This window comes from Oncorhynchus nerka, unplaced genomic scaffold, assembly GCF_034236695.1.
Source record: "Oncorhynchus nerka isolate Pitt River unplaced genomic scaffold, Oner_Uvic_2.0 unplaced_scaffold_2992, whole genome shotgun sequence".
NCBI classification, from domain to species: Eukaryota; Metazoa; Chordata; class Actinopteri; order Salmoniformes; family Salmonidae; genus Oncorhynchus; species Oncorhynchus nerka.
In genome coordinates this window covers 1-22,993 of record NW_027038306.1, presented here as the reverse complement: position 1 = coordinate 22,993, position 22,993 = coordinate 1, and the positions used below count along the sequence as shown (strand labels likewise).

The window sequence follows — 22,993 nt, the reverse complement described above, 5'->3', positions numbered from 1 at the left end:
ATGGAGGGTAATTGTTTGAAGGCAGCCGCTCAACTCAACCTCATTCCATTATATGTGTGTGTTTCAATTTCCAGAATCAGCCGTCTGTTTAATGGCACAGAGCCCATCGTGCTGGACAGCTTGAAGCAGCACTACTTCATCGACAGGGATGGAGAAATATTCCGTTACATTCTCAGCTTCCTCAGGACCTGCAAACTGCTTCTCCCAGATGACTTCAAGGTACATGATGATTTGTATTTGCACACCATAGCATCATGTGTACAATATCTGCGCAGTAGGAACTCACACAGTGTAGAAATATACAAAGGATAGATGATTGATTCAAAGTTTGAACTTCCCTCTCATCTGAGAAGAATGTCCAAGATGTTAGTTTTCACTGTCTATCAATTTATATTGTAAACATTATTAACATTATATTCATATTCAATATCAGCAGTCATTTGTTTTATTACTAAAACATTGGAAATCAAATCAAATGAATCCCCACCGATTTATCATTAAAGTGATGCTTTGAAGGTATTGAATCATTTCAGCCAGTAGTTCTGAATTTGATATGTTACGAATTGCAAATGATTCTATATATATATTTTTTAATTAATCAATTTAATTTGTACAATATGTTACAATTTGTAAGTGCTTAAGATCCCAGACTGAACATTTAATATACCATGGAGGAAAGGTGAAAATTCGGTCTAAAACATAACATAGTTCTGTGATGTGAACCAAAGCCCAGAGCTGTTGTTTCTCACCAAAAAAATGATTTCTATAGAGGTGAGGCCAGGTGAAACAGGCTGTATAGCCCCTGTTCCACTTGTTCCAGTCTGACAGTACCACCCAGTCTCCCAGCCACTGCCTCTCTCTCTGCTCTCAATAAAGTGCCATGACAGTTTAAAGGAACTGGGCTTGAGAGGGAAGTAGGAATACTAGAGGAGGCGAGAATAATGTGGTCTTGATTCTGACAGAGGGGAATGTGTGGGGAGGGAGTGTATTGTAGGGGATGTCTACAGAAAGACAAACACACACACACACACACACACACACACACACACACACACACACACACACACACACACACACACACACACACACACACACACACACACACACACACACACACACACACACACACACACACACACACACACACACACTTTTATACAGTGCTCTATCTGGGAAACTGGAGCGGCTTTGGTCCATGTTAGCCCACTGTGGCTGCACACACCTGTCTCCTGTTTCAGAGTGCGCATGAGGAGACTCCTTCCTGGATGCGCTTGGCTTAGCAAAACAAAAAACAAAAAATATACACATATTATTGTTACTAAGTTATTCTACTTAGTAACAGAGCAAAGATTCAAGCCAACGATCGATCATGGACTCTGGCCAAATCTTCTGTGATATAACCACTTTGATCGATCTAAAACACAATTAGTAAAATGTAAAGTTCCGGTTGATGATGTCTAAGGAGAGCATATTCAGTGCTCCATCTGTTCCTGTCCATCCGGATCCCTTTTAGTTCAGTCTATTATACCCACATGTCCATGTCTTTCCCTGTCGGCTTGGACTAGTTCATCACTCTGGCTAAGGGGAGTAGAGGAGAGGCAGATCCCCCTGGCTAACTCTCAGGGCCAAGCATTATGGCTGAATGGGGACTGACCTGAACAACTGTGAGAACATGAAAGCTTCCTTCACATTTTTGGCAAATTACATTTTGGTTTTGGTTTGATCTGTATAGTGTACTGTATGGAAGCTATAGCTGTTCTCATCCACTCCTATTCTACACAGTCCAATCAGCCAATGACTGTAAGTCAAACGAATGCAGCATCGGGCCTCCTTGTTTCAACTCATTACATGAATTAACTCGCATCATCCAGCCTCCTCTCTCTCTCTCTGTTGATCTGCATACCTTTCAATTTGTGTGAACTCTGAAAAAAATGCAAATATGGTTAGGAGGACTTGAGCATGTTCTTATCTGAACACAATCAGTGTTGGCGTCGCCCCAGGCCTGGGTCTCTTCTGCTGCTGGCAGCCAACATGCTGTGTGTTTAGCTAAATCAATGTGAAAGCCTGCTTAGCAGTATAGTAACAAATATTCAGCATATATCAGTAGATGTGATACAATATTCACCCTTAATGTGCTTTCCACATGACATATTTCAGACATTATTCAGACTACAATGAATCACAAGGTGTGTAAGCAATGCTCAGTCAAATTAGGTTATGGTCCTTAACCATTCTGGTGTATTTTTGCATGTTACAATTGTATTATATTATCAATGAAGAGTAAGCGATCCAGTAGATTTCTCAGTCACTCATAGTGCTAGACAAAGTGTTATTGTAATATTACAGCTAATTAATTTCCCATTTCACATTCATTATCGTCTTGTTCATTATCACTGCATATAGGTCAGTGGTGTTGCCATATCCATGTCAAATGACAGTGCAGAAGGTAACTTCTCATTTTGTTGGTTTAATTACCTGTAAAAACTATTTTGTTCCTGTTTTGGATCAAGATAATCTCTCTCTGTCTGCTCCTTCTCTGTCGCTCTCTCCCCATCTCTCTATTTTGCTCCCCCAACTCCCTCTATTCTCCCTCCGTCCTTCCCTGCGATGTTGCCTTGCCAGTGGGTGATCAGGTCGGATCATTATTTTGGAGCTCAACCGGCCTGTCTGGACACAGGATTGTGGGATAGATTGTCTCTTGGAGCTGGCAGCATACAGCCAAGACAGAGCTGTTGGGCCTGTCTCCCCTCTCATCCTCACTTCAGCATTACGTTAGGATTATTCTGTTGTTTTCTGTTCTGCCCGGCTCAGGCTCAGGATGACTAAAGTGCCTCGCAGACAGATCCCTGTTAAAAAACACATCCATCCGTGGCTTCAGACCTGTGAAGGATGAGGAGCTACACTTCGATACAGAGAGCACCCCTAAGGGGGAACGTCTCTTTATGTATTTTGTCAGCCGCAGTGAGGAGGGCCTAGAGAAGGCTGAGAAAAAAAGTGACCGACCCACCTCTTCACATTCTGTAATATTAAATAATAGAATGTCGGCTTAAGATGTGTTGGGTCACCGCCTGCTTCAGCTAGAGTTGGTTTTGGGTCATTCCTGGTTTTCAGATGGGGGGTCGAAAGAGGGTTAAAGAAGCAGAAGGTTTTTCATGCAGGGGGATTTGAAAGTGGCTATTTCTTCCATCCTGACTGAGGCAGACAGGGTTAATAATATGCTGTTTGCTGCTATTGCCGTACCATACTCTGTACCCAGCAGTGTTCTGGAGAGGCGAGGGAAAAGTCTTTTTAGAGTTGGTTCCCCCAGCACCCCAGCACCCAACACCCACAGCCAATGATGATGCAGTCAGACTGAAACAGGCACACTCTCTTTCTTTCCTCTGCACAAACCCTAACTTACTTTAGAAGTGCATGAAGACTATAATACACTGCGATCATCAACTTTTCTCTTGAACCAGATTCTTTCATAAAGAGAATGATTAGAAGGTCCTGATATCGACCAAATACATGGAGGGTATGGCAACTCATTATGTCATGGGAAATATTGTTTCCATTTGTGCTAGGTTGAAGATGACAATTGTTAAGACAACAAGATTCTAATATCCCAAAGCTCTTTTCAACAATGTGACCAGCTATGCTACTTAGCAATGCTGCTGCTAGTTAGCATGAGCGCAGGTCCAAGATTTGTGACGACGTTATCTTAACCTCTGTGTATTTTCGCCCTACCCTTTATACAGGAAATGCATCAAATAACATTTTTAGGAATGTAAATGCAACTTACCTTTGTATAATTTCCAGTTAGAGCTTATGGTAGCTAAATCAATTACTGATTGTTTTGCAAGCACATTTACAATACTCATCTGACGCAATATACAATTGTGATATCAGAGCTTAACATCGGGCCACTATTCACATTAGACATTACCATAAATCCCCTCTGTGTAAAGCATGCATAAAAAATCAACCATGGATTATATTATAATTATCCTCATGTTCACTTCTTCTCCCATATATATTCCCCTCACCTCCCCTCTGTTAGCTAACTACCAATAGTTTGCCTTTCTTCCCCAGTCTTCCTGGTATTTTCTATGGTAGTGTTGAACGATGGTGCCATCTGGTCTTGTGGGAAATTAGAGGCAAGAGCGCAGGGGCAAATGGCCCCCAGCAAGCACAGCCCAGGGGGGGAGGCAGCTAGGCAATCTGCTGCAGCTAGACTGTCTGCACATAGGAATGTACCATCCCATCCCATCCCACATCACTGCAGCCTGGGCTCGCTGAGCCTCGCCTCACTGACACAGGCCTCTATAGAGTAGAGCTCAATACAACATGCTAGAGGATTACTCAGCCCTGTCACCAGCTACTGTTGCAGTAGAGAGTGACTGGCTGATTGTAGCTATGGCCATGGTTAGCATGGTAATAAAAAACAATACAGGCCTTTCTTGTAAACAACTGGAGACTGATCTGGTTTACCAGTGAATCATTCTTCAATCTGAGATATTTTAATGTTCAATGTGGGCCTAACCGAGATCATTTGTAACCAGGAAATACCATGAGATTAATATGAGGGACTATAAAATACACTCTTTTAAAGCCACTTTGATACAGAACTGATTTTTCCATTGCAGGTTAGGAGAATTTACACAGCAGGTTAGGAGAATTAACGTAGCAGGTTAGGAGTCTGAGGTTAAGGTTAGGGAAAGGGTTAGGGTTAGCAAAAATGCTCTCCTATCTTGCTAAGAAAATCACTTCGTATCGAAGTGGCGTGAAAAGGACAAAGAGGTCTGACATGAAAATTACTTGGATTTGAGTGTTTGTGCATGTTCCCTATCCTGTCCCATCCAGGAGTTCCACCTGCTGTACGAGGAGGCTCGGTACTACCAGCTGTCCCCCATGATTAAGGAGCTGGAACGTTGGAAGCAGGAGAGGGAGCAGCGCAGGACGGCCCAGCCCTGTGACTGCCTGGTGGTGCGGGTGACGCCTGACCTAGGTGAGAGGATCGCCCTTAGCGGGGAGAAGGTGCTCATCGAGGAGATCTTCCCCGAGACTGGAGACGTCATGTGCAACTCGGTGAACGCCGGCTGGAACCAGGACCCCACGCACGTCATCCGCTTCCCCCTCAACGGCTACTGCAGGCTCAACTCTGTCCAGGTAGATAACGTCTGTGCATGAATGTTGGCAGCCATCTTTAATCATCACTAGAAGTTTTTTTTCCTGGTGATGAAAACCCCAGAGAGCCTCTGTGACTTCTGTTTCCCTATAGTCTTGAGGGAGCAGGGTTTAAAGTGGGTATAGTGGTGTATCACGTTTCACAGGTGTGAAGTTGACTGTTGACTGTTCTAAAGTCATCACTGGTGATCTATAGGACAAGGACTTCACTTTGAAATGTCCATGTAAAGGCATGTGACATGATTTGTAGCCTGCGTGTAGCCACAGACAAGATGACTGTTCTGTAGCAACAACCCCTCATCACAACTCACATGGGATAATAGTTACTCTGATGTGATTTAGAGAGAATTTATTTAAGATGTTCAGAGATAGTGACACGTTCTTTTCAGCCACTTGTAGGCGTATGTCACAGCAATAATATTCATCTTCCTCTCAGAAAGCACTCTTCCCTCTCCAAGGTTTGAATGAGGCTTTAAGGAGCAGAGCAGCCTCTCACCACAGCTCTGTGGTATCATCAACACCTCATTGCCAATAGCCATACAGATGAACACATAGAGGAGCCTCACCCAGCGCCCAGCATGCCCCACACTACCCCCAACACGCCAGGCAGGCGTTCTGCTCTGACACCTCCACCGTCCTCCTGCCAATGTGAGAGACCACCTCCGGGGCTGCTGCCTAGCTGCCTGAGCAGCGGGACAAAGCCTGTCTCCTCTCCACTGTCTGTCTGCCTGCGCTGCGGCCATGTTTTCTTCTCGCAAAAATGAGAGGGGTGAAAAAAATGATATGCATAATTTACGTTTGACTCCTTTTTAAGACACAGCTCCTCTTTTTAAAAAGACTCCAATATAACACCGCCCGGGGAGAATGAAATACACGTATTGCATTTTTTAATACCATACTTACAATTTCTCAAACAGCCTAAACCGGTTTATACTTCTTTTATAGATTTTTAAATGGCTTGCAATATAATTAATTGGCCGCATCAACTAACACAACATTTTCCCACTATGTTTACCGCCGAGTCTGGTCTCAGTGTGCGCCGTACATCTGTCTCAAATGGACTGGGAAGGATCCAGACTATTTTAGGTTTCATTATCAGGCCTTTCCCACAGACAGTGGGGCTGAGGTGAAACCAACCCACAGACTCTCTCTCTCTCTCTGTGTAGCTGAGGTGAAACAAACCCACAGACTCACTGTCCCTCTGTTGAGCTGAGGTGAAACAAACCCACAGACTCACTGTTTCTCTGTTGAGCTGAGGTGAAACAAACCCACAGACTCACTGTCCCTCTGTTGAGCTGAGGTGAAACAAACCCACAGACTCACTGTTTCTCTGTTGAGCTGAGGTGAAACAAACCCACAGACTCACAGTCTCTCTGTGGAGCTAAGGTGAAACAAACCCACAGACTCACTGTCTCTCTGTGAAGCTGAGGTGAAACAAACCTACAGACTCACTGTCTATCTGTGAAGCTGAGGTGAAACAAACCCACAGACTCACTGTCTCTCTGTGGAGCTAAGGTGAAACAAACCCCCAGACTCACTGTCTCTCTGTGGAGCTGAGGTGAAACAAACCCCCAGACTCACTGTCTCTCTGTGAAGCTGAGGTGAAACAAACCCCCAGACTCACTGTCTCTCTGTGGAGCTAAGGTGAAACAAACCCCCAGACTCACTGTCTCTCTGTGGAGCTGAGGTGAAACAAACCTACAGACTCACTGTCTCTCTGTGAAGCTGAGGTGAAACAAACCTACAGACTCACTGTCTCTCTGTGAAGCTGAGGTGAAACAAACCCACAGACTCACAGTCTCTCTGTGGAGCTAAGGTGAAACAAACCCCCAGACTCACTGTCTCTCTGTGGAGCTGAGGTGAAACAAACCCCCAGACTCACTGTCTCTCTGTGAAGCTGAGGTGAAACAAACCCCCAGACTCACTGTCTCTCTGTGAAGCTGAGGTGAAACAAACCTACAGACTCACAGTCTCTCTGTGGAGCTAAGGTGAAACAAACCTACAGACTCACTGTCTCTGTGTGAAGCTGAGGTGAAACAAACCTACAGACTCACAGTCTCTCTGTGGAGTTGAGGTGAAACCAACCCCATTATTCAGTGTCTGCATCCCAAATGGCACCATATGCCCTGCATAGTGGGGAATATGGCACCTTATATGGGGAATAGGGTGTCATTTGGGGCTCAGGCAGCGTGTGAATGACTGCGCTGGTAGAAATGGAAGCCTGCCTTCTCTTCAGGGTTCCCTGTTTGTGATGTTTGTGTTAGTGAATGAGGGACACAGTGGGGCTCTAGAGGGCTTTGGCTCAACATATAGCCTTTGCCCGGATGGGGAGGTGTTGTTCGCGGCAGGGCTCTTTCTCTCTCTGGGCTGGCCCCTTTAAGACAAACACACATGCGCACAGACACGCGCACACACAAACACAACCACACACACAAGCACACTGCAGGGGTTGGCAGATAGGCTCATTGAGCTGCTGTAGGTGAGGGGAACAGAGAGCAGAAGGAGGTGTTTTCTGGTGTAAGGGGAGATTTTTCTAAACAACTTCCTCATCCTGTCCTGTGTCATTGTTGCGTGAAGGTATGAGAAGGTTATGAGAATAATCCTCATCTTACAATGTGCCTGTGATCTGACCCCGACCCAAGGGAATGCAACCACACCCTGCCTACAGAGGAAGAAAGAGAAGAGAAAAAGAGAGAGAAAGTTTTGAGAAAGAGATGGAAAATAGTGTTGGGGACTTATGTATTTCCGTGTTGCCCTGGTTTGGATTCTTCAGTCTCAGTTTTAAATACAGAGTCATCTGATGCCCTTAGTTACAGCATTTCTCTTCCGATACAAGGGCAGGTACATTCATTATATAATTAATCCCCAATAAGATTTTGGGCGGCTTACTTACTCATTCTGTCTGAGAAAACATTCTTGCCAACTCCAACCTAAGAGAAAACCTATAAACAACCCCACCTTGGTGAGTGAACGATTCATTCCTCCAGTCATGAAGGAATTTAAGGGGAATAATGCAAACCACCTGTGATGTAGAGCCATGGGAAAAAAGGACTGGGACGCTTAAGAGGGAAAACATTTAGCTAAAGAGCCACAGAGGTGTACACACACACACACACACACACACATGCAGACACACACACACACACACAGTCCCGAAGCAGGAGCCGGCCGGTACCCACCTCCGTTCATCATAGTGATGGAGCACTGTGATCAAGCCAGACGCAATCCTTCCTTCATCACCCTGACAGCAACACTACTCTGAGACGGCCCCTGTCCTTCCTGTCCCCTCACTGCCAGGGCTGCCAGAGCCGGGGACATTACATGGCCCAGCCACTCTTTCTGACACGCCATGTCACATAGCCAGCCTATCAATCCATACGGGGTCAGCTAGTAACAGGGAGAACATGGCTCAAACCTGCAGTCTGCCTCAATCACCACCACCACCTCCATCACCCACACTACCACCACCACCCTCACCACCACCACCTCCACCACCCTTACCACCACCCTCACCACCACCACCTCCATCACCCACACTACCACCACCCACTTCATCACCACCACCTCCTCCACCACCAGCACCACCACCTCCATCACCACCACCACCACCAGCACCATCACCACCGCCATCACCATCACCACCACCACTACCATCACCACCTCCATCGCCACCTTTCTGGAAAAAAAACCCAGAACACATGATAAACTTAGCTACCAACACTATTTCTGGCCCTCCTGTGTCAAAGCTTTACTACAAACTTATATTGTGAACTTGTCTCTTAGACAAGGCAGCAGTTGTCCCCCCTAGAAATGGAACACGTTAGTGTGATCAGACAACCACTTTCTAATAGGTCTTTTGATGCTTGTGATGAAGTGGAGAATGAAGATGAGGTAGAAACAGCAGTGCGCCTTGTCACATTTTAATGGCCATGTATAGTTAAAGTAGGACTCCCTCCGTGCAGCACCACATAACTCTGAGTCTGCTCTACCTGTCACTCACACCCAGCCATACATCCTGACAACTGAAGACTTAGACCCCCCAGCCCTACACCCTGACAACTGGATACTTAGACCCCCAGCCCTACATCCTGACAACTGGAGACTTAGACCCCCAGTCCTACATCCTGACAACTGGATACTTAGACCCCCAGCCCTACATCCTGACAACTGGAGACTTAGACCCCCAGTCCTACATCCTAACAACTGTAGACTTAGACCCCCAGCCCTACATCCTAACAACTGGAGACTGAGACCCCCAGCCCTACATCCTGACAACTGAAGACTTAGACCCCCCAGCCCTACATCCTGACAACTGGATACTTAGACCCCCAGCCCTACATCCTGACAACTGGATACTTAGACCCCCCAGCCCTACGCCCTGACAACTGGAGACTGAGACCCCCAGCCCTACATCCTAACAACTGTAGACTTAGACCCCCAGCCCTACATCCTGACAACTGGATACTTAGACCCCCAGCCCTACATCCTGACAACTGGATACTTAGACCCCCAGCCCTACATCCTGACAACTGGATACTTAGACCCCCAGCCCTACGCCCTGACAACTGGAGACTGAGACCCCCTGAGCCCTACATCCTGACAACTGGAGACTTAGACCCCCAGCCCTACATCCTGACAACTAGATATTTAGACCCCCAGCCCTACGCCCTGACAACTGGAGACTGAGACCCCCAGCCCTACATCCTGACAACTGGATACTTAGACCCCAGCCCTACATCCTGACAACTGGATATTTAGACCCCCAGACCTACGCCCTGACAACTGGAGACTTAGACCCCCAGTCCTACATCCTGACAACTGTAGACTTAGACCCCCAGCCCTACATCCTGACAACTGGATATTTAGACCCCCAGCCCTACGCCCTGACAACTGGATACTGAGACCCCCAGTCCTACGTCCTGACAACTGGAGACTTAGACCCCCAGCCTTACGTCCTGACAACTGGATACTGAGACCCCCAGCCCTACATCCTGAAAACTGGATACTTAGACCCCCAGCCCTACGTCCTAACAACTGGAGACTGAGACCCCCAACCCTACGTCCTGACAACTGCAGACATAGACCCACAGTCCTATGTCTTGACAACTGGAGACTGAGACCCCCAGTCCTATGTCCTGACAACTGGAGACTGAGACCCCCAGTCCTACGTCCTGACAACTGGAGACTGAGACCCCCAGCCCTACGTCCTGACAACTGGAGACTTAGACCCCCAGCCCTACGTCCTGACAACTGGAGACTTAGACCCCCAGCCCTACGTCCTAACAACTGGACACTTATACCCCCAGTCCTACGTCCTGACAACTGGAGACTGAGACCCCCAGTCCTACATCCTGACAACTGTAGACTTAGACCCCCAGCCCTACATCCTGACAACTGGAGACTTAGACCCCAGCCCTACGTCCTGACAACTGGAGACTGAGACCCCCAGTCCTGACAACTGGAGACTGAGACCCCCAGCCCTACGTCCTAACAAATGGAGACTGAGACCCCCAGCCCTACATCCTAACAACTGTAGACTTAGACCCCAGCCCTACGTCCTGACAACTGGATACTGAGACACCCAGCCCTACATCCTGACAACTGGATACTTAGACCCCTAGCCCTACGTCCTGACAACTGGAGACTGAGACCCCCAGCCCTACATCCTGACAACTGGATACTTAGACCCCCAGCCCTACGTCCTGACAACTGGAGACTGAGACCCCCAGCCCTACATCCTGACAACTGGATACTTAGACCCCCAGCCCTACGTCCTGACAACTGGAGACTGAGAGACCCCAGCCTTAGACCCCCAACCCTACGTCCTGACTACATCCTGACAACTGGAGACTTAGACCCCCAGCCCTACGTCCTGACAACTGGAGACTGAGACCCCCAGCCCTACATCCTGACAACTGGAGACTTAGACCCCCAGTCCTACATCCTGACAACTGTAGACTTAGACCCCCAGCCCTACGTCCTGACAACTGGATATTTAGACCCCCAGCCCTACGCCCTGACAACTGGAGACTGAGACCCCAGCCCTACATCCTGACAACTGGATACTTAGATCCCCAGCCCTACATCCTGACAACTGGATATTTAAACCCCCAGCCCTACGCCCTGACAACTGGAGACTTAGACCCCCAGTCCTACATCCTGACAACTGTAGACTTAGACCCCCAGCCCTATATCCTGACAACTGGATATTTAGACCCCCAGCCCTACGCCCTGACAACTGGAGACTGAGACCCCCAGTCCTACATCCTAACAACTGTAGACTTAGACCCCCAGCCTTACGTCCTGACAACTGGATACTGAGACCCCCAGCCCTACATCCTGACAACTGGATACTTAGACCCCCAGCCCTACGTCCTAACAACTGGAGACTGAGACCCCCAGCCCTACATCCTGACAACTGGATACTTAGATCCCCAGCCCTACATCCTGACAACTGGATATTTAGACCCCCAGCCCTACGCCCCTGACAACTGGAGACTTAGACCCCAGTCCTACATCCTGACAACTGTAGACTTAGACCCCCAGCCCTATATCCTGACAACTGGATATTTAGACCCCCAGCCCTACGCCCTGACAACTGGAGACTGAGACCCCAGTCCTACATCCTAACAACTGTAGACTTAGACCCCCAGCCTTACGTCCTGACAACTGGATACTGAGACCCCCAGCCCTAAATCCTGACAACTGGATACTTAGACCCCCAGCCCTACGTCCTAACAACTGGAGACTGAGACCCCCAGCCCTACATCCTGACAACTGTAGACTTAGACCCCCAACCCTACGTCCTGACAACTGGAGACATAGACCCACAGTCCTACATCTTGACAACTGGAGACTGAGACCCCCAGTCCTACGTCCTGACAACTGGAGACTGAGACCCCCAGTCCTACGTCCTGACAACTGAGACCCCCAGCCCTACGTCCTGACAACTGGAGACTTAGACCCCCAGCCCTACGTCCTGACAACTGGAGACTTAGACCCCCAGCCCTACGTCCTAACAACTGGACACTTATACCCCCAGTCCTACGTCCTGACAACTGGAGACTGAGACCCCCAGCCCTACATCCTGACAACTGTAGACTTAGACCCCCAGCCCTACATCCTGACAACTGGAGACTTAGACCCCCAGCCCTACGTCCTGACAACTGGAGACTTAGACCCCCAGTCCTACATCCTGACAACTGTAGACTTAGACCCCCAGCCCTACATCCTGACAACTGGATATTTAGACCCCCAGCCCTACGCCCTGACAACTGGATACTGAGACCCCCAGTCCTACGTCCTGACAACTGGAGACTTAGACCCCCAGCCTTACGTCCTGACAACTGGATACTGAGACCCCCAGCCCTACATCCTGAAAACTGGATACTTAGACCCCCAGCCCTACGTCCTAACAACTGGAGACTGAGACCCCCAACCCTACGTCCTGACAACTGGAGACATAGACCCACAGTCCTATGTCTTGACAACTGGAGACTGAGACCCCCAGTCCTATGTCCTGACAACTGGAGACTGAGACCCCCAGTCCTACGTCCTGACAACTGGAGACTGAGACCCCCAGCCCTACGTCCTGACAACTGGAGACTTAGACCCCCAGCCCTACGTCCTGACAACTGGAGACTTAGACCCCCAGCCCTACGTCCTAACAACTGGACACTTATACCCCCAGTCCTACGTCCTGACAACTGGAGACTGAGACCCCCAGCCCTACATCCTGACAACTGTAGACTTAGACCCCCAGCCCTACATCCTGACAACTGGAGACTTAGACCCCCAGCCCTACGTCCTGACAACTGGAGACTGAGACCCCCAGTCCTGCGTCCTGACAACTGGAGACTGAGACCCCCAGCCCTACGTCCTAACAAATGGAGACTGAGACCCCCAGCCCTACATCCTAACAACTGTAGACTTAGACCCCAGCCCTACGTCCTGACAACTGGATACTGAGACCCCCAGCCCTACATCCTGACAACTGGATACTTAGACCCCCAGCCCTATGTCCTGACAACTGGAGACTGAGACCCCCAGCCCTACATCCTGACAACTGGATACTTAGACCCCCAGCCCTACGTCCTGACAACTGGAGACTGAGACCCCCAGCCCTACATCCTGACAACTGGATACTTAGATCCCCAGCCCTACATCCTGACAACTGGATATTTAGACCCCCAGCCCTACGCCCTGACAACTGGAGACTTAGACCCCCAGTCCTACATCCTGACAACTGTAGACTTAGACCCCCAGCCCTATATCCTGACAACTGGATATTTAGACCCCCAGCCCTACGCCTGACAACTGGAGACTTAGACCCCCAGTCCTACATCCTGACAACTGTAGACTTAGACCCCCAGCCCTATATCCTGACAACTGGATATTTAGACCCCCAGCCCTACGTCCTAACAACTGGACACTTATACCCCCAGTCCTACGTCCTGACAACTGGAGACTGAGACCCCAGCCCTACATCCTGACAACTGGAGACTTAGACCCCCAGCCCTACATCCTGACAACTGGAGACTTAGACCCCCAGTCCTACGTCCTGACAACTGGAGACTTAGACCCCAGCCCTACGTCCTGACAACTGGATACTGAGACCCCCAGCCCTACATCCTGACAACTGGATACTTAGACCCCCAGCCCTATGTCCTGACAACTGGAGACTGAGACCCCCAGCCCTACATCCTGACAACTGGATACTGAGACCCCCAGCCCCTACGTCCTGACAACTGGAGACTGAGACCCCCAGCCCTACATCCTGACAACTGGATACTTAGACCCCCAGCCCTACGTCCTGACAACTGGAGACTGAGACCCCAGCCCTACATCCTGACAACTGGATACTTAGACCCCCAGCCCCCTCGTCCTACGTCCTGACAACTGGAGACTGAGACCCCCAGCCCTACATCCTGACAACTGGAGACTTAGACCCCCAGCCCTACATCCTGACAACTGGATATTTAGACCCCAGCCCTACGCCCTGACAACTGGAGACTGAGACCCCCAGCCCTACATCCTGACAACTGGATACTTAGATCCCCAGCCCTACATCCTGACAACTGGATATTTAGACCCCCAGCCCTACGCCTGACAACTGGAGACTTAGACCCCCAGTCCTACATCCTGACAACTGTAGACTTAGACCCCCAGCCCTATATCCTGACAACTGGATATTTAGACCCCCAGCCCTACGCCCTGACAACTGGAGACTGAGACCCCCAGTCCTACATCCTAACAACTGTAGACTTAGACCCCCAGCCTTACGTCCTGACAACTGGATACTGAGACCCCCAGCCCTACATCCTGACAACTGGATACTTAGACCCCCAGCCCTACGTCCTAACAACTGGAGACTGAGACCCCAGCCCTACATCCTGACAACTGGATACTTAGATCCCCAGCCCTACATCCTGACAACTGGAGACTTAGACCCCCAGCCCTACGCCCCTGACAACTGGAGACTTAGACCCCCAGTCCTACATCCTGACAACTGTAGACTTAGACTCCCAGCCCTATGTCTTGACAACTGGAGACTGAGACCCCCAGTCCTACGTCCTGACAACTGGAGACTGAGACCCCCAGTCCTACGTCCTGACAACTGGAGACTGAGACCCCCAGCCCCTACGTCCTGACAACTGGAGACTTAGACCCCCAGCCCTACGTCCTGACAACTGGAGACTTAGACCCCCAGCCCTACGTCCTAACAACTGGACACTTATACCCCCAGTCCTACGTCCTGACAACTGGAGACTGAGACCCCCAGCCCTACATCCTGACAACTGTAGACTTAGACCCCCAGCCCTACATCCTGACAACTGGAGACTTAGACCCCAGCCCTACGTCCTGACAACTGGAGACTTAGACCCCCAGTCCTACATCCTGACAACTGTAGACTTAGACCCCCAGCCCTACATCCTGACAACTGGATATTTAGACCCCCAGCCCTACGCCTGACAACTGGATACTGAGACCCCCAGTCCTACGTCCTGACAACTGGAGACTTAGACCCCCAGCCTTACGTCCTGACAACTGGATACTGAGACCCCCAGCCCTACATCCTGAAAACTGGATACTTAGACCCCCAGCCCTACGTCCTAACAACTGGAGACTGAGACCCCCAACCCTACGTCCTGACAACTGGAGACATAGACCCACAGTCCTATGTCTTGACAACTGGAGACTGAGACCCCAGTCCTACGTCCTGACAACTGGAGACTGAGACCCCCAGTCCCTACGTCCTGACAACTGGAGACTGAGACCCCCAGCCCTACGTCCTGACAACTGGAGACTTAGACCCCCAGCCCTACGTCCTGACAACTGGAGACTTAGACCCCCAGCCCTACGTCCTAACAACTGGACACTTATACCCCCAGTCCTACGTCCTGACAACTGGAGACTGAGACCCCCAGCCCTACATCCTGACAACTGTAGACTTAGACCCCCAGCCCTACATCCTGACAACTGGAGACTTAGACCCCCAGCCCTACGTCCTGACAACTGGAGACTGAGACCCCCAGTCCTGCGTCCTGACAACTGGAGACTGAGACCCCCAGCCCTACGTCCTGACAAATGGAGACTGAGACCCCCAGCCCTACATCCTGACAACTGGAGACTTAGACCCCCAGCCCTACGTCCTGACAACTGGATACTGAGACCCCCAGCCCTACATCCTGACAACTGGATACTTAGACCCCCAGCCCTATGTCCTGACAACTGGAGACTGAGACCCCCAGCCCTACATCCTGACAACTGGATACTTAGACCCCCAGCCCTACGTCCTGACAACTGGAGACTGAGACCCCCAGCCCCAGCCCTACATCCTGACAACTGGATACTTAGATCCCCAGCCCTACATCCTGACAACTGGATATTTAGACCCCCAGCCCTACGCCCTGACAACTGGAGACTTAGACCCCAGTCCTACATCCTGACAACTGTAGACTTAGACCCCAGCCCTATATCCTGACAACTGGATATTTAGACCCCCAGCCCTACGCCCTGACAACTGGAGACTGAGACCCCCAGTCCTACATCCTGACAACTGTAGACTTAGACCCCCAGCCTTACGTCCTGACAACTGGATACTGAGACCCCCAGCCCTACATCCTGACAACTGGATACTTAGACCCCCAGCCCTACGTCCTAACAACTGGAGACTGAGACCCCCAGCCCTACATCCTGACAACTGGATACTTAGACCCCAGCCCTACATCCTGACAACTGGATACCCCCAGCCCTACGCCTGACAACTGGAGACTTAGACCCCAGTCCTACATCCTGACAACTGTAGACTTAGACCCCAGCCCTATATCCTGACAACTGGATATTTAGACCCCCAGCCCTACGTCCTAACAACTGGACTTATACCCCAGTCCTACGTCCTGACAACTGGAGACTGAGACCCCCAGCCCTACATCCTGACAACTGTAGACTTAGACCCCCAGCCCTACATCCTGACAACTGGAGACTGAGACCCCCAGTCCTGCGTCCTGACAACTGGAGACTTAGACCCCAGCCCTACGTCCTGACAACTGGATACTGAGACCCCCAGCCCTACATCCTGACAACTGGATACTTAGACCCCCAGCCCTATGTCCTGACAACTGGAGACTGAGACCCCCAGCCCTACATCCTGACAACTGGATACTTAGACCCCCAGCCCTACGTCCTGACAACTGGAGACTGAGACCCCCAGCCCTACATCCTGACAACTGGATACTTAGACCCCCAGCCCTACGTCCTGACAACTGGAGACTGAGACCCCAGCCCTACATCCTGACAACTGGATACTTAGACCCCAGCCCTACGTCCTGACAACTGGAGACTGAGACCCCCAGCCCTACATCCTGACAACTGGAGACTTAGACCCCCAGTCCTACATCCTGACAACTGGATATTTAGACCCCCAGCCCTACGCCCTGACAACTGGAGACTGAGACCCCCAGCCCTACATCCTGACAACTGGATACTTAGATCCCCAGCCCTACATCCTGACAACTGGATATTTAGACCCCCAGCCCTACGCCCTGACAACTGGAGACTTAGACCCCCAGTCCTACATCCTGACAACTGTAGACTTAGACCCCCAGCCCTATATCCTGACAACTGGATATTTAGACCCCCAGCCCTACGCCCTGACAACTGGAGACTGAGACCCCCAGTCCTACATCCTAACAACTGTAGACTTAGACCCCCAGCCTTACGTCCTGACAACTGGATACTGAGACCCCCAGCCCTACATCCTGACAACTGGATACTTAGACCCCCAGCCCTACGTCCTAACAACTGGAGACTGAGACCCCCAGCCCTACATCCTGACAACTGGATACTTAGATCCCCAGCCCTACATCCTGACAACTGGATATTTAGACCCCCAGCCCTACGCCCTGACAACTGGAGACTTAGACCCCCAGTCCTACATCCTGACAACTGTAGACTTAGACTCCCAGCCCTATATCCTGACAACTGGATATTTAGACCCCCAGCCCTACGCCCTGACAACTGGAGACTGAGACCCCCAGTCCTACATCCTAACAACTGTAGACTTAGACCCCCAGCCTTACGTCCTGACAACTGGATACTGAGACCCCCAGCCCTACATCCTGACAACTGGATACTTAGACCCCCAGCCCTACGTCCTAACAACTGGAGACTGAGACCCCCAGCCCTACATCCTGACAACTGTAGACTTAGACCCCCAACCCTACGTCCTGACAACTGGAGACATAGACCCACAGTCCTACATCTTGACAACTGGAGACTGAGACCCCCAGTCCTACGTCCTGACAACTGGAGACTGAGACCCCCAGTCCTACGTCCTGACAACTGGAGACTGAGACCCCCAGCCCTACGTCCTGACAACTGGAGACTTAGACCCCCAGCCCTACGTCCTGACAACTGGAGACTTAGACCCCCAGCCCTACATCCTGACAACTGGATACTTAGACCCCCAGTCCTACGTCCTGACAACTGGAGACTTAGACCCTCAGCCCTACGTCCTGACAACTGGAGACTTAGACCCTCAGCCCTACGTCCTGACAACTGGAGACTTAGACCCCCAGCCCTACGTCCTGACAACTGGAGACTTAGACCCCCAGCCCTACGTCCTGACAACTGGAGACTGAGACCCCCAGTCCTACATCCTGACAACTGGAGACTTAGACCCCCAGTCCTACATCCTGACAACTGGAGACTTAGACCCCCAGCCCTACGTCCTGACAACTGGAGACTTAGACCCCCAGTCCTACGTCCTGACAACTGGAGACTGAGACCCCCAGTCCTATGTCCTGACAACTGGAGACTGAGACCCCCAGCCCTACGTCCTAACAACTGGAGACTGAGACCCCCAGTCCTACGTCCTGACATCTGGAGACTTAGACGAGTGCTGCACAGGCATCTCTAGCCCCTCTGGAGATGTGTGTGTGTGTGTTTGTGTGTACGCACGTTCGTGTGCCTGCATTCCTGCGTGTGTGTTAACTCCAGTGTTTGTGTGTGAACTCCGGTGTGTGTATGTGTGTGTGTGTGTGTGTGTGTGTGTGTGTGTGTGTGTGTGTGTGTGTGTGTGTGTGTGTGTGTGTGTGTGTGTGTGTGTGTGTGTGTGCACTCCGATGTGTGTGTGCACTCCGGTGGCCATCAATATTACATCACGCTCTGTTTCCAGCCATGAGGCTCATCCACTTTGATTCCTGCCTCACCGGCTTCTCTTGTGTCTCTACTGCGGTCTGTTCCGTTATGATGCTGGGAGGTTCATGGAGCGAGCTTGATATGTATCCCCTGCTCATCCCCATGGCGACCCCAGGTTTGAGTGGCAGCGCTGTGATGTCCCTGTATGCTGTACAGGGGGGTGGGGGTTGAATGTGACAGTGGCTGATCCCTCTGCAGCCAAGTCAACCCTGCAACAGTGAGAATAGTTTAGTATGCTACAGTGGGCTACGTTTATGAAGGTGCACAGGGGATGAAGTGAGGCAAAGCTTTTGTTCACATTCTGAGCTTCAAACATAGAGGCAGAAAAAGGGGAACAGAAAGTGTTGCTACAGTGAAGAACTGTATGCAACTATGCAACTTTCAGAAACCATTGAAACTCCTGGGCAATGAGTTTTGGGTTCTGTGAAAGAGTCAATACCTTATTTACAGCAAGAAGGGTTAAAGACACTTGAACATTGGTACATTTGGCATTTTGAATCAAAGATCAATGTGTTGAAATTCAATCTGAAATTTTGAGGTTAAATGCAATCTACAGTATTTACAGTGTAATAATGCCTCATTATCAAAATGTTTTAATTAAGAGTATCTTTATTGATCAACCCTAATCTCCTTTGTGACTGAACGCTTCGCCTAACGTGACAGAGTCTAACATGTAAAAAAATATTATTTTTTAAATAAAAAAAAAGATATGGGGTGAAAATGCAACGTGATGCAATGATCAAAGCAGGGAGTGTAATATCATTTCCATAATCGTTACTCCTCTCCATCGTCTGTCGTGGATTTGGGGAGCGTTCGTTTGATGCTTCGGCAGGTCTCTTAATTAGTGCCTCTCTTAAGCTCACCATCAGCCTTCTGCCGCCTCTCTTTCCCACAAATGACTGACTCCGTCATCGTCACAGAGCTCCGGAGGGGAGGGGAGGAGAAGGGAGAGGGAGAGGGGGTAGTTATCGTTATTGGAGTTAGTTAGGTGAAAGAAGAAAAATGCTGTTGTCCCACATTTTAATCTCAGTGTGTGTCCCAATTGGCACCCTGGCCTATTCCCTATATAGTGCACTAGTTTAGACCAGAACCCTATTGGCCTTGGTCAAAAGTAATGCACTACATAGGAATAGGGTATAATTTGGGACGAACTCTCTGCCTTGTTTTTGCATCAGGGCAGGGGGGGAAGCAGGGCGAGGTGGTAGGGGGGGTGTTTAAACCAGCCATTAATAGTTGAGCAAGCCTGTTTAACAAGTCCTATCGGTCTGTGTGATCTGTGAATTCCTCAGCAGGCATCCTAACCCCTAGACTGAGGAGGCTGCGTGGCTCAACCACCAGAACTAATTGCCCCGCTTTAGCCCTCCAATGGGGCCACCACTCTCGCAATTAGAGAGGCCACTCTCACTTGTGTGTGTGTATGTGTGTGTGTGCGAGTGTGTGTTTATATGGGGCAATAGCCGAAACACATGTATTTTGCGTGATCTTCGTCTCTGGCTTTGTATCTGGCAATATAAGGAGAGAGAGGCTAGCCCTGAGCGAGACCTTTCATTTCCATACGCTGCAACACTCCATTAAAGGAACTGGGGAATAAATAAATACACAGCACTCCACACATTGGGATTTAGAGATACTCCCTCTCCTAAAAAACACAGAAGGATTACAGGAGATGAAAAAAATCTGAGCCTCACTAACGTGCATCCATCCCTCTCACATCTCAGTTTTCTCCTTTCAGCTCCATTATCCAGTCAGGGGCATATTCTCCCTCTTCCTCATTCACCACGGGCTCCTCACAGCTCTTCACAGCTCCTCATAGCCTCTAACAGCCCCTCACAGCTCCTCACAGCTCTTCACAGCTCCTCATAGCCTCTAACAGCCCCTCACAGCTCCTCACAGCTCTTCACAGCTCCTCATAGCCTCTAACAGCCCCTCACAGCTCCTCACAGCTCTTCACAGCTCCTCATAGCCTCTAACAGCCCCTCACAGCTCCTCACAACCCCTAACAGCCCCTCACAGCTCCTTACAGCCCCGAACAGCCTCTCACAGCTCCTCACAGCCCCTGACAGCTCCTCACAGCTCATCACAGCCTCTCACAGCTCCTCACAGCCCCTAACAGCCCCTCACAGCTCCTCACAGCTTCTCACAGTCTCACACAGCCCCTCATAGGTCCTCACAGCCTCTCACAGCCCTCAAAGCTCCTCACAGCCCCTCACAGCTCCTCACAGCCTCTCACAGCCCCTCACAGCTCCTCACAGCCTCTCACAGCCCCTCACAGCCTCTCACAGCCTCTCACATCCCCTCACAGCCTCTCACAGCCTCTCACAGCCCCTCAGAGCCCCTCACAGCCACGCACAGCCTCTCACAGCCCCTCACAGCTCCTCACAGCTTCTCACAGCTTCTCACAGCTTCTCACAGCCCCTTAGAGCTCCTCACAGCCCCTCACAGCTTCTCACAGCCTCTCACAGCTCCTCACAGCCTCTCACAGCCTCTCACAGCCCCTCACAGCTCCTCACAGCCTCTCACAGCCCCTCACAGCTCCTCACAGCCTCTCACAGCCCCTCACAGCCGCTCACAGCCCCTCACAGCTCCCAGTATCGTACAGGCCTCAGCCTCACTCCTCAACCCATACTGCTCATTACTCCAATTAGGAGCCCTAGTTATCTCTCCATATACTGAACTCAAGCCAGCTCCCTCTAAACACACCTAGCTAACTCTCTCTAATACACACCCAACACCCTCCATCTCTTTGAGCTCATGCCCTCATATCATCATCAGCAGATCCTTCAACACCACCCACCACCATGAATATTAGAGACAGTATGATGTCCGACGGCCCCTCCGGCACATATCCATCTATGTGATTGGGTTAGTGACATGTGCTACTGTATACGTGACTCATCACCAGTAAATGTGCTTTGATTGATGAGGAGGTGGTGGGTGGACAAGGTCATTATTATTGATAAGTCTGTGTTAACCCTTTGGATGTTTTTCCTGGCCACTGTGCTTCTACTTGTTCTTTCGGGTCTAGGTTGGGTTACTGCAAAGCATTTTGTGGCTGCTAATGTACAACAGGCTTTATGAATAGATTTGATTGATTAAACCTCTGTTGTTGCTCTGACCCTGCAGGTTCTAGAGCGTCTGTTCCAGAAGGGTTTCAGCGTGGCAGCGTCCTGCGGCGGCGGGGTGGACTCCTCCCAGTTCAGCGAGTACGTGCTGTGCCGTGAGGACCGGCGGAGTATGTCCATGAACACCCCCATCAGGATAAAACAGGAGCCCCTGGACTAGAGAGACTTTAGGAGAGGAGAGGGACTAGCCACGAGGGGCTCCTCACCCCCCTACTGGACAGAACAGAACAAACCCAAACCCTAATATCCCTCCACCTCACACCACAGAAACCAACCCAGCAAGAAACACCTAAGTATTAGCAGACGCCTGATAACGTTGCCAGCTCTGAGGAACTCAGTGCTCTAAGGGGAATGTAGTATAAACACAAAAAAGCAAAGAAAGAAAACAAAAGGATTTGATTCTGTTTACTAATAACACCCAAAGAAATATAGGACTATGATGATGAACAGAAAGACTGAAACAGCAGCTCCATCTCTTGAACCATTTAAGCACCGTGACCAATCTCTTTTTCCTCCAGTTGTAAGGCTCTCTGACCCCTTGTGAAGAGGTGTCCTGACCTCAGTGAGGAGCACGGCCCCCTTGCCCTCAGTGCAGCGCATGGCAGTGTGTCGTCCAGTCCCGTACGTGTCTGTGTGAGGCCCATGTGTTGTGTGCGCCGTCCAGTGCAGCTGAGTGGGGACAAGACAGGTGCTATTTAGGGAGGCCTGGCCTGACAAGGGGCAGGGCTGACAGAGAGGAAGAGGAGGAAGTGACAGCCAACCAGCCCACATTGCTCTTATAGCCAGCAACCAGGCCTCGCAGCCAAGGGAGGTCCGATTGATTGTCTTTCTTATTTTCATTGTTGTTTATAAAGTACAACTTTTTTCTCTGTTTTTTTGCTGTTCTGTCACAACATGGTGTAAACTATTATTAATAGGATTGTTGTATTTTTCCCCTCCTATATGAAGGATGTATGAACGTTGTATTCAAAGTCATTAGGTTTGAAAGCTTGAGAGAATGAGAA

General features: G+C 50.1%; 1 protein-coding gene across 1 annotated transcript; it reads left to right on the top strand.

The window, feature by feature from the left end:
- On the top strand, positions 1-22,987 carry LOC135559509 (BTB/POZ domain-containing protein kctd15-like). The gene is made up of 3 exons (XM_065014469.1): positions 1-219; positions 4,843-5,148; positions 21,991-22,987. Exons 1-3 carry the CDS (start codon positions 1-3, stop codon positions 22,147-22,149), a joined length of 684 nt encoding a protein of 227 aa, XP_064870541.1. The 3' UTR covers positions 22,150-22,987.
- The last annotated feature ends 6 nt before the right edge of the window (positions 22,988-22,993 follow it).

Bases quoted from the DNA above. Each gene is read 5' to 3' on its own strand.
- LOC135559509 (XM_065014469.1), top strand. From the start codon at position 1: ATGGAGGGTAATTGTTTGAAGGCAGCCGCTCAACTCAACCTCATTCCA. The intron at 220-4,842 runs GTACATGATGAT...TGTCCCATCCAG, and splicing joins TTCTCCCAGATGACTTCAAG to GAGTTCCACCTGCTGTACGA. The intron at 5,149-21,990 runs GTAGATAACGTC...CTGACCCTGCAG, and splicing joins GCAGGCTCAACTCTGTCCAG to GTTCTAGAGCGTCTGTTCCA.